Genomic DNA, 16,490 nt, shown 5'->3' with positions numbered 1-16,490 from the left:
CCATTTGTTTTTGGGACGCTGTGCTGCTACACTACCACCCAGCACCTTTTCCTGTGCCTTTCCTAGTCCTGCTGCCAAGTTGTCAGCTGTCCTGTTGTGAGTAAGGCTGCTCTAGGCAATGCACACACACACACACACACACACACACACACACACACTCTACCTGAAGTTCCTCTTTTGCACTTGAAGCTTTGGCATGGTGTCCCTGAAGCTGCTCCTCCAGTGCTCTGATTTTTTCATCTCTGGCCTGAGTACTGAAAAACAGGGCAAAAGGTTAAAAAGGGGAAAAAGCCCCCCCCCCCCCCCGCTTACAAGGCCCAGCCCACTCCAAAGCAAGCACATAACAATCAAAGAACAATGGCTTATCAGATGGCACTCTTTGTTTATTTACCTTTTCTGCATCCTTTCCAGCTCATGCGCAGCAGCGGCCTAGATAGAAAGAGGATTAGCACTATTTAGTGTGTTGCATCCGAGCAAGAGTCAGCAAACATGGCTACGTCCAACATTAAAAAGCCAAGATTGAGCCCATGAAATTTAGCTTCTTGCTGTGCCTCTCATTTTCTGCCACAAGCAAAAAAGAAAAAAAGGGGTGGGGAGACACATGTTTTGCACATCTCTGAAAAAGGCACCGCCACATGCTCAGTAATCTGCTCATCAGACTGTGCTCTGCAGCGATGCTTTCAACTCTAGGAAAGAAAGCACTTTATATTAGGTAACAGGCTAGGAAGTGAAAATGCTCAGGGCACCGTTGCTCTGGATAATGATGTATATGCCTGCATTAAAGGAAATGCCACAGAGCTGCGGGGGGGGGGGGAGATATCTGCCCACGAACGGGCAGAGAGTCATTCCAGTGTGGGGGCACCAACTCCATTACTCTGATATTATGAAAATGCCTTCAAGCCGCAATCTAGAAAAAGAAGGATTTCCCCCTTAAGCTGGAGGAGCTTCAAAGCAGGCTGAAGCCACGAACACAGTAAAACTTCTGCCTGCAATGAAACAATCCACAAACAGGTGCTTAATTCCCCATGGCGGCTCAACGCTTTGTACGGCACTTGCATTTGCTGCAGTTAACGCAGATTCTGTCTGCAAAGATGTGAAAGCATGAATGATAAGGCACGTGCCCTTTAGCATCGGTAAGACATGTGCTTGGAACCCGACTGGGCTGCAGCTTGCCGGCACGTGCCCATAGGTGAATGAGGAGCACATTTGTCTTTTATACTCTGTGCACCAGACGCAGCAACCACAACTGTGATGGAAAGTATGTGTAACCTTGCGAGTTATTTTGGGCTGAGAAACAGTGAGAGGTGCGCCATCGCTCAGCGTGCTCCAGGGCAGAGAGATGATCTAGACCTGGGTCTCCTCAGTCTGCTACACGTGGCCTTAGCATGAACCATCCTCTGTTCAAGCCCACAAGGACAGAGAAGAAGAATCTCCCATTGTGCAACACTTTATTTCAGGGGTGGGGAAGGAGATGCCCTCCAAATGTCGCCGAACTACAACTCCCATCATTCCTGACTACTGGCCATTCTGGCTGAGACTGATGGGAACTGAAGTCTAGCAACATATGGAGGGCTAGATTTTCTCCACTCCTGCTTTTTGTTTTCTTGACTAAATAGTCAACTGTTTCCTTCACATTTCCCTCGAAAGTCCTGGATCTCAAATTGTCTCATCTGTTTAGGCAGGGCAAGCACGATTTCTTATCACAACTTGTTAGCAGTAGCAGTGGATTAATTACAAAACAAAAAATTGTGCAGATGTTTGGAATTGAGGAAGAGAGGAGGGTCCAGGGCAAAGGTGGATCATACTAAGCAACAAAAATCACTAGATTTTTCCAGGCAGTCAAAAACCAGTAACTCTTGTTTAAGAAGTTTAGGTAAGCAGAATGTAGGCCTAGGCTGGATAAAGAATTGTTGCATTTATATACTATGCTTAAATACACATTTGGGCTGAATGTGCAGCACAAAATCTGAGCTACGGCTCTAGAGCATGTGAGAAATGCCCCTATCACTAACGATCAACTCTAACCAGCCTCTAAGTTTCTGACTGCAGGGGAAAAGGGGCTTCTATGTGTGAGGTCAGCTGTGAGCCAAAACTTTTCTTTTCAAGATTTTGTGCAAAGAACAGCAGATAAGAGATGAAACTCACTCTCCCCTGAGGTGTGCTTCTAACTGAGCACACCTTAAGTACTTTTGAGTTTAGATCATTCCCAAGTGGCATTGAATGATCCCACCTTTTACATTTGGAGCCTTAACTTATGCTAAGCACAAATATTACTCAGCACAAATAATACTCAAGTGTTGTCAGTGGAATGGCAGAACACAGTACTTGTCAAGATAGGAATATGGGTTTGTTAACCTGCTCGTTGGTGAGCGCCTGCAACTTCTGCACTTCTGCTTTGAGGGACATGTTCATGTTCTGTACAACCTGGAGAGGGGAGAAACAGGTTTCACATTACAGGGTGCGGCCAGAAAGTCCCAGCCATGAAGACCAATTCTACATTTTCAACTGCACCAATCTCAGTTTGGGCTTCTCATCTGCAGCAATCAAAACATACATTCCATGTACCTGCTAAGAAACAGCCTCATCTCACCTCCTTCCACAGGCAGGTTAAAATCCCATCTTCTCCCCTACTTTCCCAACATTGGGCAGATTTCTGTGGTTGTGCTGCTACTTGTTTATTTCACACAGTTTAAAAACAGCAAACTCGATGCAACGTTTAGTGCATCCTTCAAATATGTATATATTTTTAAGAAAGACCACTTTATTGATTTCTTCTGTAGACAGATGACCAATATATCCTAACCACAAAATATATTCCCAGTTCTTAGATTTCAAAATCTAGAAAAGAGGGAGGGCAAGCAATTCTGCTTGTATACCTAGTTCTCAATTTTTCAATGCTAGCTTGAAGACCACCTGCTGTCTTAACATTCAAAGCTTGCCCGAGCGAGCTAACAAGTGAGAAAATGAGACAGTAGAATGCTCTGTACTGCCTTCAGATCATAGCCCAAATATATCTGAATGCTCCCTTGCATGTCAAAAAACAAATAGGACACCCTCCGGAAAACTAGCCCAGAACGGAACAAGATGGGCTTGCTCCAATGTGCAACATTGTTTGTTCATTTACACATGCAGGGAGTTAATGATGATGATGATGATAGTAATAATAATAATAATAATAATAATAATAATAATACCCCACCCATCTGGCTGTGTTTCCCCAGCCACTCTGGGTGGTGTCCAACAAAATATTAAAAATACAATAACTTAACACCACGAGGAAGCATTCAAAAACAACATATCCCTCTGCAGGGGCACAGATCATCTCCCCAGGCTTCAACCACCTCATTCTGCTACTCCCCTTTGCAGGGGAGGGCAAAGAGGGATTTCTGGAGTTTGGAAGGGCTTGCTGAGTTCCCAAGAGATCTTTGCAGAGTTTGAGCTTGCAGGGTTGCTGCCGCCACAGATCTTAGTTCCCCCTGCAGGCGTTTCCTTTGGTGCCTTTGCAATACCCATTCCACCTGTGCACTTGCAAACGAACAGATTATTCAGTACCACGTCCTTTAAAATGACACTGTAAAAGGGTTGCCCAGACCCTGGAAATTAAGCAATTTCCCACCCTGCCCCACTTCACACCCACGGGTATGATCTGACTTTTGAGGCTGAGGACTAGGAGGTACTACAACCTCAGAGGAAACAGATCACACTGGAACAGTTTGGGAGAGGTTTGCTCCAGCCATCTTAGATCTGCTGCAACTCGTTCCCTCTTCATCACTTCAGCTGCACTTGCTCGGGCAAATCTCTGCCCTTGGAAGCAAGGGAGTAGGAAATGTTGGGAGTCTTGGGACCAAAGCAGAACCAGCAGCAAGGGCAGGCAATTGGCCACTTCTTGCCTTGCTGAAAACCGCAAGACTGAGATGTGCAAGCACAGGAGGGAAAGGAGAAAAGCCATACCCCACCACGACTCAGTCACAATGTCTGTGGTGTTTGGCAAAGGGAGAGGAAGGAGCAAGGTGGTCTCCTTTTTGCATGGAAGGCAAACAGCTTATTCAGATAAATATATAACACCTTTGCAGCCACTATTTTAATCTACCTTGCCAGGATTAAAATACACATGCTACATCAGGTTCAATAACAACTATTTTTTCGGGGGGTTGTGTTATTGTGTTATGTGGTTTTGTGTTTTTATACTGCAAACCATCCTGTGATCTTCGGACGAAGGGCAGTATAGAAATGAAATCATCGCCATCATCAAAGCCTCCACTTTTCACACGCAACACTTGAGCTTTTGCTGTACCATGAGATCCTCCTCCTTGCTGGTTAGCTTGATGCGTTCGTTGGCTAACGAGTCCTCAGCCTGGTTTATCTGTTTATCCTTTTCTGCAATCCTGCAATTAAAAAAACAAAATCAAAGGGCATCTCTCCATTAGCAATGTTATCATCACAACAAGCAGAGCCGACAAAGAGGTAATGAGAATCTGCTCAACTGCAGTTGACGACCAGTAAGTTATTGGTTTTAGAAATGCAAGCAGCGGGGCCTCCGTAAACGAAAAGAAAATGCACACAGCTTGCAGCTGCACACCCAGCATGACTTGTCCAAAATTCTGCACTTCGGCTTCTGATGACCAGGGTGATGATACTGCAAGATCCAGTCCTTTAAGGACTGCTACAGAACCTAATACTGATGTATGTTGGGGCGGGAGGAGATATGTTCTGGATTTGCATTAAAAAGGTAAAGGTACCCCTGCCCGTACGGGCCAGTCTTGACAGACTCTAGGGTTGTGCGCCATCTCACTCAAGAGGCCGGGGGCCAGCGCTGTCCGAAGACACTTCCGAGTCACATGGCCAGCGTGACATCGCTGCTCTGGTGAGCCAGAGCCGCACGCGGAAACGCCGTTTACCTTCCCGCTAGTAAGCGGTCCCTATTTATCTACTTGCGCCCGGGGGCGCTTTCGAACTGCTAGGTTGGCAGGCGCTGGGACCGAGCGACTGGAGCGCACCCCGCCGCGGGGATTCGAACTGCCGACCTTTCGATCGGCAAGCCCTAGGCACTGAGGCTTTAACCCACAGCGCCACCCGCGCTGGATTTGCATTAGCAATCCGCAATGTGAGAGGTCAAGACAGTTCCCAGCTCACCAAAACCAACACCTTGATGGTGCCAGAGAGCAGAGAGTCAATCCATGGCTATGGTTTCCTATCAGCACATGCCCAATTTCCGCCGTCAAGAGCAGAAGATCAAGGCCGCTGCGGAAGCAGGGCAGCTCATAGGACAGTGTCCTTCCACCGCCACTCCCATGGTGACTTTAGTGAACCCTGTGAGGTCATTGTGTCCCCATTTCTCTTAGTCTCTGCTTCTGACCTTCCTTCTCAGAGGGCAAAAGCAAGGCAGGTCTGACTAACCTGCCCCAGAAAAGCTTGAGCTTCCCCTCTGAACCACTGGCCTCTGCCCAGGGCCGAAACTCACCTACCACGTTGCATAACTGAAGTGGTGTCAGGTTTACACTAACATATTGCAACAGGGAAGTTAATCATACAGATGTGAGGAAAGAAAGAAGATCAATGCAAACGGAGAACCAGAGCTGGAGTGTTTTTGTAAAAAAGAAATCAGCACATCGATAACTCTAGGTATCAGCATCCAGGACTCTCTATTTAGTCCTCACGATTCTCCCCAGGAGTCTCTTCTTACTGGACTCATCAGCCCTGCTCCACAATCTCTTCAAGCGCTTCTGCCAGATACCCAATTAAAAATCTAAACTCCCATAAAAGACCTCCCTCTGCCAGAATACTAGGATAGCTGATGCTCATCAGAGCACTGCAGCCAGCAGAGATGGACCCAAAATCTGAATCTCATATAAGGCAGTTTCATGCATGGTTTGGGGTTTTGTGCAACAGGCTACAAAAAGCTTTCATACACAAGAACTATTCTAACCACACCCACAGCCTGCCTCACCCACTGCCACACTCAGAAATCTCATGGTCACTCAACTGAATCTTACAACAGGAGGGTATTTTGTTTTATTTATTTTTTAAATGAGGGGGCTGAGTTAATTTCTCCTGTTAAAACAACACACAATACAATGTACTGCAAATGTTAAGCACGGAGGGGAAATCCTTAGGAAGATGGTTATGGCTTCTTAGGGGAATCTGTAACAATGGCGGGTACGGTTTTTGGAAATGACAACATTTCCTCCAAGAAAAATCTCTTCTATATAACTGAAGTGCCTACACACCAAAGCAAATAACAAACCCAGGAATGAAATAATACTTACACCTTGTGCAATTCTTCTGCAAGGGCTGATGCCGAACTCTGAAAGACAGAAGATGCAGATGAAATTGGTATTCTGAATTGAACACTTGATCAGGCATCACCACGTTTAAGGGCATTTGGGGTCTTTGAAAGCTTCGTATTTCAAAGCTAGAGATCAGATCGAAAAGGAGGCTTCGATCCATTGTAAATAGATCTCTTTAGGTAAAAATGGAGCCACCCTGCTCAACACCAGTCTTACTCCAAGCAAGCCCAACCAGGACTTGACTGTGCAATCGTGATACAGTTGTTCCAGGTCTCCAAGAACAGAGGGGCTCTTCATATCTCCCTGCCTTCAAACCCCCTCCTTTTCCCATGGCCTTTGTCTCATCACCTTACCCAAAATTCCCAACTGTAGCCTTGGGGCACCATCGATTTTTACCTATGAAACTCTGCCAGGCACCAGGCACAGCCTTTACCTAGCAAGTTCTGCAAGGACACCCGGCTGTGGGAGAGGGTGCCAGGAGGCTGCGAGAGGTGGAAAGGGGGGATTGTTCTGTCAAGTGGAAACGCTTGTGCAGATGGAGCATTTGCCACACCGCGATGCTGAATTCCACCCCACATGAATGCACGAATGTGCTGTGTGTCATCGTAGTGTAGACTATGGCACAGAGCTGCTCTTGGCATTCCTTGCCACACCAGTTCAGTTTGAAGGTACTTGGCATTAGAACGCAAAGGAGAAAGAAGAGGCGGCAATGACAGCTACGGGCCATTTTGATGCTTCCATACCTGGACTGCCATCTGGGAATGGAACTTCTGAAGCTGAGCTTTTAAAGCCTCGTTCTGTTCCATCAGCTCCTTTTGGGAAAAGAGATGCAAAAAGTCAAGCAGGTAGCACCTTTAGGAACATTTTATTGTGAAATGGCTTTGTACAGGAAAAAGGGTAACACAGCACTGTTCCCCCCAGCCCCACCAGGATTATTCTGCTTAAATGGTTAAACCTGGATATATCGTGAAGTTGCCCCAGTCTGCATCGTGGTTACAGAAAAAGAAAGGGAGAGATTGAAAACAAAATCCAAGCTGCTGAAGCTATTATAAGCCGTTTGAAGGATGCTTACTGGATTCTGAATAATTGGCATTGTACCCGATACTGCATTGTTTAATGTTGCCTTAGGAGTAGTTTCCACCCAAGCCCTTTTCAAAATGTGTCACCTACACACCTCCAGGCCATACAGAGTCAATAGAGGGCACAGGCAGCAACCAGGTGGTACCTGGTGTTTTTGAGAACACCTTGCCCAGGAAGGCCAGCCTGCCCCTTCCCCTCAACAGGCCTCACTCAGGCAGAGAACATGTATTTATTTAGAAAATATATATTTTGAGCCAGCGGCTGGGTGGCTGGAACATTACGCTGTGCTGCCGCTGCCGCCACTTAAGTTCACCTATGTTGAATTCAGTTGTCTGTAAGCCATTGCAATGATGTCTTCACACTAGATTAGCAAGATATAGGAATGTTAGAAGTAGATGGTGTTGTGTCATCTTGCACTTCATGATAAAACAGGGGTGGGCATGAAAGAGCACCTAGCTAAGGTTTGCTGCAAACGGCTTTTGTTGGAGGGGGTGGCACAAAGCTTGACCAGTGAAACGGTCACTAGAATGGTCTCTAGAAGGTGGAAACAGAACTCAAGCTAAAGCGCAGAATCTGTCACAAGCTCAGAACCTCTGGCATTCCAATCCTGCAGGAGGCATCTTCCTGAGCTTGGAAGGAAGCGGCCGATGGATATCCCCAAAGCCAGGAGGCGCACTTGGATTTCTGCACTGCTATGGGTTAACCATAGTAAACCATAGTAAAAGCTATGGTTTTCCCAGGAGTGATGTATGGAAGTGAGAGCTGGACCATAAAGAAGACTGATTGCCGAAGAATTGGTGCTTTTGAATTATGGTGCTGGAGGAGACTCTGGAGAGTCCCATGGACTGCAAGAAGATCCAACCTCTCCATTCTGAAGGAAATCAGCCCTTGAGTGCTCACTGGAAGGACAGATCCTGAAGCTGAGGCTCCAATACTTTGGCCACCTCATGAGAAGAGAAGACTCCCTGGAAAAGACCCTGATGCTGGGATAGATTGAGGGCACAAGGAGAAGGGGACGACAGAGGACGAGGTGGTGGGACAAAGTTCTCGAAGCTACCAGCATGAGTTTGACCAAACTGCAGGAGGCAGTGGAAGACAGGAGGGCCTGGCGTGCTCTGGTCCATGGGGTCACGAAGAGTCGGACACGACTAAACGACTGAACAGCAACATGGGTTAACCGTGGAAACACAAGCTATCTGCCTGTAAGGCGGAAAGGAGTTCCCCCACTCTGCTGTAGTAAAGAAAAACCTGAGAAACTAGAAGACGCATTGAGTGGGTGAGATAGAGCCATACCTGAAGCTGCCTCTGTATTGAATCCTCCGCCGTCGCCCTCTTTTGTTCTGCGTCCATTAACTGCATCATCCTTTGCTCCAGCTGTTGCTTTGATACCATCGTATCGGTGAGCTTGCTGTGCAGACTCTGGATCTCATTGTCCTTAGCCACAATCTTGTTCTGCACATCTGCCACGAGAAGAACAATATAGGGACTGATAGGCAAGTGAAGACTTAGTAAAAATTACGTTTACTTTTTTCTCCCTCTGGACTGAAGGGCACCTGATGGCGACAAACCCAGGCTGGCTACTGAGTGTAAGTAAGATAAAATGTTGGCCTTACAGGATTGGACTAAGGGTCCGACTCTTCCAGTATTCTGCTTCCCGCAGTGGTTAGCCAGATCCCTCTGGGAAGCCCCTAAGTAGGGGATCAATGGGGCAAGGGCCCTTCCTCTTGCCCTGCCCTTCACCAATTTTTCCATTTTAAAGCAAGTTCACCCACCACCGGGCTGCAACCACAGCCCTTTACTCCAAAGAAGTGTGGCCCTCTTCAGAAATGAGGTTGCCCACCCTTGTTTTAAACAGTACAGTCCCAAGTATTTCTGAAATACGTCCATGAGAACAACAACAAAGGCCTTTTCAAAAAAAGAGCAGAGTGCCATTCTGAGGTTGGGGCAGACTTATTTAGTGGAGAACTGAATCGCCATTGTAGTGTTCCCTTTCAGGCCGACCAGAAGAAAGAGAGATTGAAATTCGGGTATCTCATTGTTGAGAGTTCTGTTGGGATCAAACCAGCACAAGTACACATAGCGAGAGTTGTTCTCATGGACTTATTTCAGAAATATTTGGAGTGTTTGGCTTTGAGATATTGAGCTGCACATGATATATATTAAGTAAGACTTCGTGTTTTGGGAATTCTTGAAATGTAAGTTAGCCAGTCCTACATCTCTCAGGTACTCCTAGGTGTGTATCTAATAAGGTAGCTGCCCGACCCTGACCCCAGCTTATGTATCTCCCCCACCCAATCAGGCAGACTATGCCTGAGTATAACCTGCTTCTGCTCCTCCCTCTTCAGTCCTCTCCTGGTCCTGGGAGACAAGAGAACAGGAGAGGCAGGAGGAAGAGGTGTGGAAGCCTCTGATTCTACAACAGCCTGACCTCTCTCTCTCCCTCCTCCCGTTCTTCAATCCTGCAGCTTCTCCTGCCTCTGCCTCTTGTCTTCTGGACATTACAGGCTCTCCCAGATCACTGACTACTTCTTCCAAGTCAGCCTCCAAACTCCACTTCTCCCGGTCCCCCCTCCTCAGTATCCAGCCACCACTCCTCCGAGTCCAGCCAGTCCCTGACACCAGCACAAAGCCACCACCGGATGCAACCCAACGTCTCTAAAGAGGCTTCTATGGGATCCCGTGGAGGGATTTCTTCCCACTGATGGGAAAAGGATAAAAGGGGGAAACTGAATAATGCACCTTGCTGGGCTGCTTCATGTTCTGCCGTTCGTTTCCTGAGATAGCTCTGCATTTCCTCCCATCTTCGCTCAGCTTCCTGTAGTTGCGCCTGGATGTTAAGAGAACAGAGAACAATATACATCTCTGATCATGTTATTGTATCACCTCTCAAAGACACACACACACACGAGATAAAGAGAGAGCCTCACATGTCTCTTGTTGCTTTTGTCATTTCTGAGCAGCTCTCAAGTCCAACATTTGCTAAGGGAAGAGCGCTCAGCCCTAACATTTTTATTTCATCCTCTGAATACATGATTCAGGGTAATGAAAGTGGAACAGATAGCCCAAGATGAATGTGCAAGAAGGGGGAGAGAGACTGAAAATGAAACATCCCACCTGATGCCTTTTTGCATGAACTGGCTTCATCTGCCCTAGGTACCCAGATCACATCATTTGGAGTGCCAAAGAATTCAGAAACCAAGAGCAGATAGCAGTGGCATTCACCTTCCATAGCAGTAAACTACTGGCTTCGATTCACCAGCAACCCCCCAGTGCTGAACCTTGCTCTACCTTGCTGTGAACCTTGCACTTCACAGCACGTCTACCAGCATCCCCCTGTGGCACTCAGCACAAGGGTATGTGAAGGAAAACAATAATTAACCCCCCTCCCAATAGTCCATACTACTAGACTACTTTAGCAAGTGCATCCAGATTCTACATTTAATGTAACCCCGAGTTTACATTGTCAGCCAAGGACCCCTTTTAAATATTACTAGTGAATTCTCATCGTTTCTTCCAATCACCCTTTGACACCTGCTCCCTAGGTGGTCCTGACATTGAGCACAACGTTTACATAATTTTATAATGAGTTAGGCAGTTTATTATTGTTGTTAACTGCGCAATTGTTAACTATAGAGGGATTGGCTAGTCCCAGCAACATTACAATACAGTGGACGCTCGGGTTGCGAATGTGATCCATGCGGGATGCACGTTCGCAACCCGCAGCGTCGCATCTGTGAACGTGCGGGTTGCGATTCGGCGCATGCACAAAGCGCGATTTAGCGCTTCTGCGCATGCGTGACCGCCGAAACCCGGAAGTAACCTGTTCCTGTACTTCTGGGTTTCGGCGGTCTGTAACCCGAAAAAACGCAACCTGAAGCGGCTGTAACCTGAGGTATGACTGTAGTATTTTTCGGGTGCTTTCCCTAAGACATTGGGATGTTCTTCCTAGGAAAGCTTACCTGGCACCTGCTTTTGATTCCTACACGAAGCCAAGACCTTTTTATTCCATTTTTTATTTTAAAAAAGCTTTTAAGTTCCTGTGTAAAAGTACTGTATTTTTCGCTCTATAAGACGCACCAGACCATAAGACGCACCTGGTTTTTGGAAAAGGAAAACAAGAAAAAAAAAAATTCTGAATCTCAGACGCCAGAACAGCAAGAGGGATTGCTGCGCAGCAAAAGCAGCGATCCCTCTTCCTGTTCTGGCTTCTGGGATAGCTGCGCAGCCTGCATTCGCTCCATAAGACGCACACACATTTCCCCTTACTTTTTAGGAGGGAAAAAGTGAGTCTTATAGAGCAAAAAATACGGTATTTTCTATTGTCTTATAATCCACTGCATCTGCTGTTTCATCCTGTGGTCCTGCAGATTTATGAGGGTTCTTCCACCCACCCCATTGTTCATATTTTTATATTTATGCCACCTCAAGAGAAACCAGAGTATATTATTATTTTGTTGTGAATTGCTTGGGGAACACTTACGTTCTGAAAGCGCAGGTGAAAAATTATACATACCAATCAGTCTCTTACCTGCACACAACCAATCAGAAAAATAGATTTGGGACACTTACATAATTTATAGTTTGATCTTATTCTTAGATTTAGAAGTGTCCTTGGTGTGCTGGCTCCACATCCAGTTAAGACACTGTAGTGGGTGGCTGGGCCTACTACTTGGCTACAAAATGCTTTTTTAAAATCTATTGCTGGAACTCATCAATTGCACAGGTCACAAAGCTTCTGTAGCTGGTAACTTATTAAAAGAAAAGTATATAGCACTTGTATATTCTGTCTGTCTGGACAAACAGCACATTGCTTGCCCATGAGTCCCTTCGGGGTCAAACTGCCCTTTGTTGACCTCTTAACATGGAGATTCCATAGGAAAGGATGGTAAACCTTTCTGGCCCAGTGAGCCAGATCTTTTTATCTGTCCCCACCCCTAGGGGACAATGCACAAGGCAAGACTTCTCACTTCTCAAGCGGCAAGCACAGGGCTGGAAAAGCTGCTTTCTGTAAGGATCAGCTGCTTGGTGGGAGTTCCCCACAGGTTGACGATCCAGTGGCACCACAAAGCCGACATCACAAATGATGTCCGGGGTCGGGTAGGTCGGCACAGTTTTGGGGGAAACAGCTTCATAGGAGAAAGTGGGAGCTGTATCAGACCTAATCTGGCCCATGGGCTGGAGAAGTAAGGTAGAAGATACAGTTAAGGTAACATATCCTCCATGGAACAGCTGCAGCCTCTCACAGAATCTGAAAAGCCCTTCCAGGGGATCCCCCAAACTTTAAGAGGGACCTTTCAGGGACACCTTGCACAAGCAAAGGCAACAGCCTCATGCTGTCTAGAACGTCGCCAAGGAAGGAAGGGGTCACAGAACTTCAATTTTCCTAATGTCCACACAGATTTCTCAGCATTTAGGACATATTTGCGTATGTCCACATTTTCCTCTGCCAATAAATGAGGGCTGTACAATAAGAATGTAGCACCCTGTTGCTAACTATCCAACTAGAGGGTTTGCGAAACCACAGTTCTGTTTGCAGCTTTGATCGTGTCTGACAGGCACGTTTGGGGACAGATGGTGTTACCTCAACCACAGAAGGCAAGATGGAGCTCACCTTTAGTTGATTGACAGCTTGTTCTGTATTCTTCTTAAGGAGTTCCTCCTGCTGCAATTTGTTGTTCTTTTCTGTCAACTCATTCACAAGCCTAGCACAATCTTGGCGCAATTTGTTGAGCTCTGACGACTGTCTAGATACAAAGAAAGAAGGTTGTTTTTCACATTACAAGGCAGTATTTGGCAGTGGGAATGTGCATCTGCAGAAAGCCAGACGGTTGCCATTGGCAGTAGAGCATAAGGTAGTATTTTGAGTGCTTAAAAAAACCCTACTCTGAAATATGCTATCATAAAGTTATTGGAAGCTACTGTTTCTTGAAAGCTATCAGGGGTGGGTGGGTGAAAGAGTTGGCTAAAGTTGGTCAAACTCCACACCCACCCACTCCCCGGCCCCATTCTGGCATCCCAGCTTTCCACCGCCATAGTCATCAGCACTATGTGAACATAGTCCATCCGCTTAGGAGAGAAAGTTCTCATGCCAAACCTTTCCTGTTTGGCACTAAATTACAAAACAAACTAACACTGACCTTGTGCAGATATAACAGCTGAAGAAGACTTAAAACAACAGAAAATTAACAATGAACATTTAATGAATGATGAGGACCAGCAGACTTCACACCAGACTGATCCTCTGTACATTTTGGAAAAGCAAACGGCCATGGCCCAATACACAAAATGATGTGGCTGGTACCTTTTCCTCAATAACCGGAGTTCCTCAGTACATTGCAATAGGTCTAATAGAGGTATCCTTAGCTAGCACTAGATCAGGCATAACTAAAGTCCACAGCCTTCAAGAACACGTTGCGCCAGGCACTTCATAATCATAATTTTAGGGCAAAGGCTACAAAACTTATGTTTTAGTGGAATCACCAGTAGCGTACTTGCTTTCCATTTGGTTGGTGGAAGTACTGACAGCATCTCTCAAGATACCATTCTCTTGCTTCAGGCGATTAATCTCCGCCTCCATCTGCTCACGAACTTGCTGAAACTACACAGGGAGAAGAAAAAGCCAACTTCCTTAGTTCAGAAAAAGGCAGGGCTGCATTTCATGCAAGGCAGATTTTTAAAAGGAATATATCGTTTAGCATCCCAAGAATTGCAGATTCTAGTTGTTAAAGCTGTGTAGATCACCTGTGGGTAGACTTCAGGCTGGTAAGATCTACTTTTAAAAAACCACAAAAAACCTAGAACCCCAAGATTTATGAACCAGAGCCATGTGCAACAGACTAACAGACAGAATGAAAGAACAAGGTGCCTCTGAGAGGGTTCTGAGCCTAGTGATTGGTTTGCAGTCCCAGAACTGTAGTGAGCTGAACTCCTAATCCTTTGACAAAGTCCACCCCGGTTAGCTTTCTTTCAGCGGCCTAAGTGGTATGAAAAGGTGCACTGCTGCAGCTGCTATTAAACAACTGAAAATCAGAAAAGTGCTTGATGATCAGCCAGAGATCTACCAGCAAACTCTAATCTACTTTTGCCCCACCCCTGGCATAGGCAGACTTTTAAGTGTGAGGGCAAAGTCTGATGTAATCTCAGAAGCTGAGAGGCAGGGAGAAGAAAAGAGCCTGGGAACTTCCAGTGATGTGGAATTCCAGCAGCCCACATGCCTCACTGCCCTTCTTCTTCCACGGCTTTTAGAGGCACGGTTATACAAAATCACCCCGTCTATTAAAATCTGCTTTAAAATATATACCTAATAAAATCTATGTACTATCTTGGCCCAGAAGACAAACCACAAGATTCTGCAGTGCAGGGGCTGGCCCAAATGTCCTGCAGAGCCCTCTTAGCCCACCTCCAGAGGTGCTTTTACATATGAGATGGAAAGTCAGCTCAAAATCACCTCGTGCGCTTTCTGCTCTGTACTAATGTCAAGGAAAGGCTTTTGTATTGTGAAGGCGCACCTGCGACATTTCTGCATTAGTATTGCAAAGCAGCAGGGACCATTTTAAACCTCAAGAGTGAAAATGCCCCTGAGAGGCTCCACAGAAGAGATATAAATCCTACACTGAATTTCACTCGCTGGCACTTTGACAAGCAAAACGCAATGTCCTCTGCGAAAGGAATTGTCGCCACCCAAAGCATCTGCTCAGCCAAGCAGAAGTGGGAAGTTTTTACCTTCATCTTCATCTGCTGGTTTTCTTGGTAGCCCACATGGATCTTGTTTTGAAAGACTCCATGGTCCTTTTCCAGGGTGCCAATTTTTTCTCTCAGCTTTGCTGCCACTAAGCTGCTTCTCTCCTTCTCTGAAACTAGCTCCTAGGAGGGGAAAAATGATGCCTCACTTCTACAAGCAAACTTCAACAAATGCAACGGATGGACAAAGACAGAATGACAGCAAGAGCAGGTATCTGTACATCGTTTTCTCTTAATATTAGGAACAGGAGTAAGGTTTTTAAGCCAAAGCCTTCACGTTTTGGGAATGAAATTTGGAGGGGGGGGGTACATGGGAAGCAATGGGGTCATTTTAAAGAGCACTAAATGGTTGGGCAACTCAGAGTAGGAGTGCTGGAGGAGGAAAAATCATGATAGAGCTAAATATGGAAGCTGAGAGCAGAAAGATGACAATCTTGAAACTTAGTTTGTTGATTATAAGCAAAAAGAGGTGGGGGTTAGGAGAGTGTCGAGACGGTTATGTAGGTTTCCCCGATCCCTTCTCCTTAACCCATTGTAGCATTTTACTTACATTCCCTTCTCCCCTGCTGAAAAGATGGCAAAGGAAGCCAAACATCACAGACCCAAAGTGGAGCACTTACGTGCCCTGTGAGCCACCGTACCTGTGAGAGCTGTTTGCACTGCTCCTTTGCAGTGGCAGCTTCTTCTTTCACAGCAGCAAGCAGCTTGTCCTTTTCTTGAAGCTGATGCAGGGCTGCTGCCGAGTCACCCTTACTGGCCTGCAACAACCAAGAGCAAAACAATGAAAGGCAGGAAGGGCCAGGTTGAACTATAGCTTATCATGACATGAATGAGCCTCGAGCCTCAGGCTCACGTATGTCCCCTCTCCCCTTCTAGCACAGCCACAGATAGCTTTTGGTTTTTTAAAAATCAACTACAGTTTAGCATATGGGACGCGGGTGGCACTGTGGGTTAAACCACAGAGCCTAGGACTTGCCAATCAGAAGGTCGGCGGTTCAAATCCCCATGATGGGGTGAGCTCCTGTTGCTCGGTCCCTGCTCCTGCCAACCTAGCAGTTCGAAAGCACGTCAAAGTGCAAGTAGATAAATAGGTACCGCTCTGGCGGGAAGGTAAACGGCATTTCCGTGCGCTGCTCTGGTTCGCCAGAAGCGGCTTAGTCATGCTGGCCACATGACCCGGAAGCTGTATGCCGGCTCCCTCGGCCAATAAAGCGAGATGAGCGCCGCAACCCCAGAGTTGGCCACAACTGGACCTAATGGTCAGGGGTCCCTTTACCTTTACCTTACAGTTTAGCATTACATCCAAACCCAAAAAAGTGACTAATCATAACTATGGTCTGGCCCTGTTTAGGAAAGTTTTTTATGTCTGTTTTTAATGTTCTG

General features: G+C 46.3%; 1 protein-coding gene across 9 annotated transcripts in view; it reads right to left on the bottom strand.

The window, feature by feature from the left end:
- Window positions 1-16,490, bottom strand: part of KTN1 (kinectin 1) — a 105,964-nt gene that overhangs the window by 49,474 nt on the left and 40,000 nt on the right. For all 9 annotated transcript variants that reach the window (XM_083433742.1, XM_083433736.1, XM_083433739.1 and 6 more), the window contains exons 6-17: window positions 15,749-15,865; window positions 15,090-15,230; window positions 13,859-13,965; window positions 12,979-13,111; window positions 10,107-10,194; window positions 8,661-8,827; window positions 7,031-7,099; window positions 6,267-6,304; window positions 4,295-4,385; window positions 2,356-2,424; window positions 392-429; window positions 164-254 (exon numbers count right to left, since the gene is read on the bottom strand). In XM_083433742.1, coding sequence (XP_083289868.1) covers window positions 164-254; window positions 392-429; window positions 2,356-2,424; window positions 4,295-4,385; window positions 6,267-6,304; window positions 7,031-7,099; window positions 8,661-8,827; window positions 10,107-10,194; window positions 12,979-13,111; window positions 13,859-13,965; window positions 15,090-15,230; window positions 15,749-15,865 — 1,149 coding nt within the window. The remainder of the gene's footprint in view (window positions 1-163; window positions 255-391; window positions 430-2,355; window positions 2,425-4,294; window positions 4,386-6,266; window positions 6,305-7,030; window positions 7,100-8,660; window positions 8,828-10,106; window positions 10,195-12,978; window positions 13,112-13,858; window positions 13,966-15,089; window positions 15,231-15,748; window positions 15,866-16,490) is intronic.

This window comes from Podarcis tiliguerta (assembly GCF_965153285.1).
Source record: "Podarcis tiliguerta genome assembly, chromosome: 1".
NCBI lineage: Eukaryota > Metazoa > Chordata > Lepidosauria > Squamata > Lacertidae > Podarcis > Podarcis tiliguerta.
The sequence above is the reverse complement of the archived record's forward strand: the minus strand, read 5'-3'. Positions and strand labels throughout refer to the sequence as shown.